At 37.6% G+C, this 5,486-nt stretch overlaps 1 protein-coding gene across 1 annotated transcript in view; it reads right to left on the bottom strand.

Annotated features, from left to right (window-relative positions):
- The window catches only part of LOC101863071 (receptor-type guanylate cyclase Gyc76C), a 135,487-nt gene that overhangs the window by 1,297 nt on the left and 128,704 nt on the right, over positions 1 to 5,486 (bottom strand). Inside the window, exons 14-15 of the mRNA XM_013084916.2 lie at positions 3,140 to 3,302; positions 1,374 to 1,523 (exon numbers count right to left, since the gene is read on the bottom strand). Of these exons, the coding sequence (XP_012940370.1) occupies positions 1,374 to 1,523; positions 3,140 to 3,302 (313 nt within the window). The remainder of the gene's footprint in view (positions 1 to 1,373; positions 1,524 to 3,139; positions 3,303 to 5,486) is intronic.

The following is a 5,486-nucleotide window of genomic DNA, read 5'->3' as shown; positions in this document are numbered from 1 at the left end:
TCATCATCATCATCATCATCATCATCATTATCATCATCATCATCATCATCATCATCATCAGCATTGTCATCATCATGTCAGTTCTGCGACATACTACATCGGAGATTATGGTTTTCATTTAACCCTTTGCTCGGATTTTCAAAACGCTACACTATCCTGATCTATCCCCGCCACCAATATGATACTGCATCATGATAGACAAACGGGGTTACTCGATAAAGCATTTTTCAACTTGGGAATTGAACTCGTGTACAAGGATGGAGGGACTAGCTATAGGGATTCCTTACCTCAGCCTACATGTTAGTATGTATTTGTGCATGTGTGTTTTGAGGACGTCCTGTCCTGAGCATTACACCACAGACTCAAAAAAAAGAATGTCAAGAGGAGTATATCCGAAAACTACTTAGAAAGGATTCCATTTTGAAAGTTGAAATACAAAAGTAGGTTACGAAATAGATTCCATTTTTTTTTAAACAACAACAACATCAAAACAAAGTATTTAAAAATGTCAATATCTCGCTGATTGAACAATTCAATCCTTTCAAATCAGTCAACAAAAAAAAAACCTTTGTAACCTCGTTTTCCTTTTCTCCACCATCACAGGGAAAGACGTGAATGTTTTATTTTGAAAAACGCGTCTCAGTTGCCCAACAACACACAAGGGCAGGAGAGAAATTTGTAACGGGAGTAATGATCGAAAAAATAGCTAGGGTATCTGGAAATTGCAACCATGTTTAACGACCGGACGTACAGGCAGCTTTTTTATTGATGGGTTCGGAGAGTGTAAGGAGAGGCCTGAAAACGCTAGTTGTAAAAAAAAAAAAATAGCGTGCAGTTTTATTTGTTCCGTAATAAACGTTGATTTTATCTTCAAAGGGATGGAATACTCTGTGAACCCAGTCCCATCCTCAATCTTATAGGCAAAACAATTCACGCTCTTGTAATTTAAAAAATCGCTACAAAGAAGGAGGCCCATTTTGTCAATATGCCTGGTGGTTTCGACATCTAATATGCAGTATTTTGTTACATTTAGATAATTTCAGCATGCCTCAATTTTAAGGAAATAGCTTCGGCTTTAATTAACTGTTCAAGAGCCACATGAGGAAAAGCATATTAAAAGGTGGAACGGGTGGGGAGTTCATTGTGGAAATCATCTGAAGGGGAGTGATAACGAAATTGTTTTCTTCATATGGCTCTGAAACAGTTTATTGAGATCGTAACCAAATCCCTAACATTAAGGATAGTAAGTCTAAACAAATAGGATTTGAGCCAAACAGTCAGTTTTGCATAACGGATAACGATTCAATAAAACTAACCGCACAGCTCTGTGGCTATTCTAGAGGTTTTTGGTTTGACACCAACAGCCTTCTCACCTTTGGGTGTGAATTCACAGACACCATAAGGACCGTTCCTGGAGTGAATCTCAAAGAGTATAATGGCAAAGGAGTAGACATCTCCCTCCTGACTGCCGCGGCCAGGCGCGTGCTTGTTCCTCAGTAGTTCAGGAGCTTTCCACAACATACCTGTTGGCAAACAGATCCCGAAGACTTGAGACAACAACTGGTTGCAATTAATTATACAAATTAGTAAGAATTCGTGACACGAACAGTGGTAATAACTGTAACATTATCATTACTAAAAATAGTAATTTAGTAATCATAATGATTGCAAATGATATTATTATTATCTTTATTGCTATAATAGTAATGATAATGATAATTAACAATAATGATAATAATAATAATAATAATAATAATAATAATAATAATAATAATAATAATAATAGCAACAACAATAACAATTAATGACAATAATACTAGTATATGCATTGCTCCGACCTAGCAGACGACTAATATTGTGTTTGCATTGTCTAGGTCAACGTGTGATGGAGTATGAGGCGACACACTTTTAACCTTATGTGTGCTACGAACAGGCAGTTGGTTTGAGTGGAAGGAAGTAATTTTCGGACACAACATGACAATGTGTGTATTAATCTCTTTACTATTCTTTTCAGTCAACTTGAAACTGGTCCAAACTTCTGCCTTCCTCTAAGTACAATCTATTGCTATATATTGCGGCTCTCAGGTGTGATATCTGCTGTAATTGTATTCCTTTCGTGGGTATTTTTATGTCATAGCAGGGCTCATTTTTTTTTCCATTTCCATTATCTAATTGTAAAAAGATATATATTAACTATCCGTAGCTATTCGAGTTTGTGTTTGCAAGAATAGTGAAAAAATTGCGGCATTTATAATTTTTCAAGTACATCTGGGATCGATGATAATCCTGTCTTGCCGCTTTACTCCAAGAGTCTCTCAATGGTATCTCAAGAGAAACCTGTTAAGATTCCTCTCATGCTACGAATAAACTTTCCAGGTCTCGTTTGTATACTTCAATAGCTTCATAAACGCTTGCTTTGTACATTTTCACCTTGGTCTTGATGTTGGGATTTTAACAATCATAATACAATATCTTTGATAACTTCCTTTTACGGGTTTGAGGCTGTTTTGGGTGGTTCATATATCAGTATGAGTATAATATTATACATTTTAGTCTTATTTTCTAATTATAGTAACATTTTGTGTTAAACTTAGTGTTTGTAAATGTTTCTTTCGACTTTCGACTCAAATTTGGGGACGAGTCTTCTATCAAAATAACAGCTATTTTCAACTAGCGTCTGTGTTGAATGACATGCGGATACCAAGACTCAAATATTTTACTTGGTACGAAATGGAAAAGAAACTTGCAGGTGAGACATTTACATGCAAACGGTAAACTGTGTAAAGGGAAGATACTACAATCTCATAGCAGGGATTTTGTGAACTCGGAAACAACATCAAATATTGAATTCCCAAATCTGTAAATTCTTAATTGACTTTCAGATTCGTGGATTTACCAGTTTACCTATACTTAATGATCACTTGATTGCATTGGTGTTAGTTGTATCATTGATTTATGGATCAGTTAACTGACTCTTCATTTTCCTTAGTTGCCTATCTACTTTTTCCGTACTGGTTGGATATTTTAAAAAATATTTTAAAGTATTTCTACGTTCATTTCTTTATTTATCCTCTTATTTCCTTTGCACCCAAAATCCCTTCTTCTGAGATCTACGTATGAACTAACATACCTAACTCACTTCTATATAAGGCATACTCTCCGTGGCTCAGGGTCTCGCCGGCCGTGAACTCATGCAGCCCGTAGTCTGTGATCTTGAGCACCCAGCGACTGTCCACCACACAGTTGGACGACTTGAGCTTGCCGTGGGACACCAGCTCTGACCCGTGCAGGTAGATCATGCCCTGATGGGGAAACAGAAGATTTTAACACAATTATTAATATGTTCCAGTCGACACAATTTAGATTATTTAGAAGGTGGTCTTTTTCAAACCTACCTGCAAGGTTACCCCTCGCTTTTTGGAGCACTATAATAAATTCACCAAGAAGTCGGATACATTAAATGATGAAACAGACTTCCTCTCTTAGAAATCAGCTCTATGTCAGTGTTTCGGGGTGGGGGGGGGCATTATAATGTCCAAAACACTTGAGCCGGCCCTTCCAAAATAGGAGGTAAAACTGGAGATCCTGTATCTTAGATAAGTACAGTGTTGAAAGGGTCGTTACTATAATGCCTTCATATTCAACGAATAACGGTATACCAATAAGGAAGGTTTCAATTAAGATATCTCTTAAACTGATATCTCAGCTAGACGCTTTTTCAAAAGTTTTTCTTCTTTATTTTGTTGTTGCTGTTGATGTTTTGTTTTGGTGGGTTTTTTTATTTCTCTTAATAGAATTTAAAATAAAACTTCTCATGTTCTCAACATCATCTGTTGAAAAGGCATCACAATCAATTTCTCATAAATGTTGAAGTATTTTTCAAGACATTTCAACATTCTATTTCACAATATGTTTTATGCTCCAGATAATTTCAGCAACACTTTGAAAATTGAAAAACTTAATCGTTGATTTTTTTTCCGAAATAAGAGGGGCGTCCTGATATCACTTTAGCTAAAAACCTTATCCCCAGACCAGACAATCGACGGAGATGGGTCTCGAGTTAAGTTACCCCATTCGGTGTGGTGAAAGGTTGTGAACATTTGCGTTACGTGCTCGAAAACTCATCAATAACCGTCGATCTAGTCCAGCTCTATAACGCAAAGCCACTACACCCGAAATAGCTCGATAATGTTGGGAAATTGAGACCCAATTTTCCTTTTCTGCAGCTGTTGGCATCGAACCTCATTAAATCTTGTACACAGTTTTGGGCTTTTTTTTCTTCGTGTGAGCGGTTACCATGGGAGGTTTATTCATGAATTTGATCGAGAACCAGAGTTACGACGTTCATTCAAATCTAGACAGACTCATGGTTTCTTCTTTACTTTCTGCAACATAACATTTTATTGAAGCACGATCACCTGTACGGAAAATAGATTTAAAAAACGTTTATTTTTGTAATATATCGACACACTATGTCTAATGGGGTGCACATCCAGCAATGTGCTAGGATTTCTTTATAAAAAAATGTGTCAATTGTTCAGTTCGTTGTCACACGTTCCAGTTCCCTCTTACTTATTTTGCTGCCACTGTCTAAAAGGTCACCTTCCGGTGACACAATCAATATCATTATATAGTTACATAATGCTCTCTCTCTCTCTCCTTCTCTCTCACTCTCATTCTCTTTCTCTCTTCCGCTTCCCTCTCTCTCTCTCTCTCTCTCTCTCTCTCTCTCTCTCTCTCTCTCTCTCTCTCTCTCTCTCTCTCTCTCTCTCTCTCTCTCTCTCATTTGTTTGTTTGTTATAATTTGTTTGCAATGTTACTCATCAGCACGAAACTAGTTTACTTTGCTAAGGGCAGAAGACTCATATAACGAAAGTTAAAATGATTTGAAATGTTGAGGTGTACTCGTTTCACATAATACGCAACGTCTCTTTTGTAATAAAGCCCAAACATCAATCGATTTCATCACTCTGTGACGGCCAGCGGAAAGGTGGCTTTTTCACGGTTGTTCCCCTTGCTTTATGGTGGACGTATTAATCATTATGATTGTGGCAGCGTTTGGTCTGGGCCCCTGTGAAAGTAGGGAACCTTGACGATGATGATGATGATGATGATGATGATGATGACGACGATGATGATGACGACGACGAAAGCGAAAACATGGTGACGACAACGATAGTTTTACTGCTGCTGCTACTGCTGCTGCTGCTGCTGCTGCTTCTGCTGCTGCCGCCGTCGCTGCTGCTGCTTCAGATGATGATGATGATGATGATGAGGATGATGATGATGAAGATGATGATAATGATGATGATGATGGAATGTTATTTTGGAGGCCTTAGGTGAACTGTCACAGAGATAGAAGGCCGTAGTCTGTCTTTATTTAACTTCATTGTTTTCTTTTTCTATAGGGACAGTTGCCTTTTTAAGTTATGTTAAATAGAAATATTTCCAGGAAGAGGGATGGAAATAGGTGAAAGGGGGGGGGG

This window comes from Aplysia californica, unplaced genomic scaffold, assembly GCF_000002075.1.
Source record: "Aplysia californica isolate F4 #8 unplaced genomic scaffold, AplCal3.0 scaffold00014, whole genome shotgun sequence".
Taxonomy (NCBI): domain Eukaryota; kingdom Metazoa; phylum Mollusca; class Gastropoda; order Aplysiida; family Aplysiidae; genus Aplysia; species Aplysia californica.
This window is presented reverse-complemented; position numbering and strand designations above follow the sequence as displayed.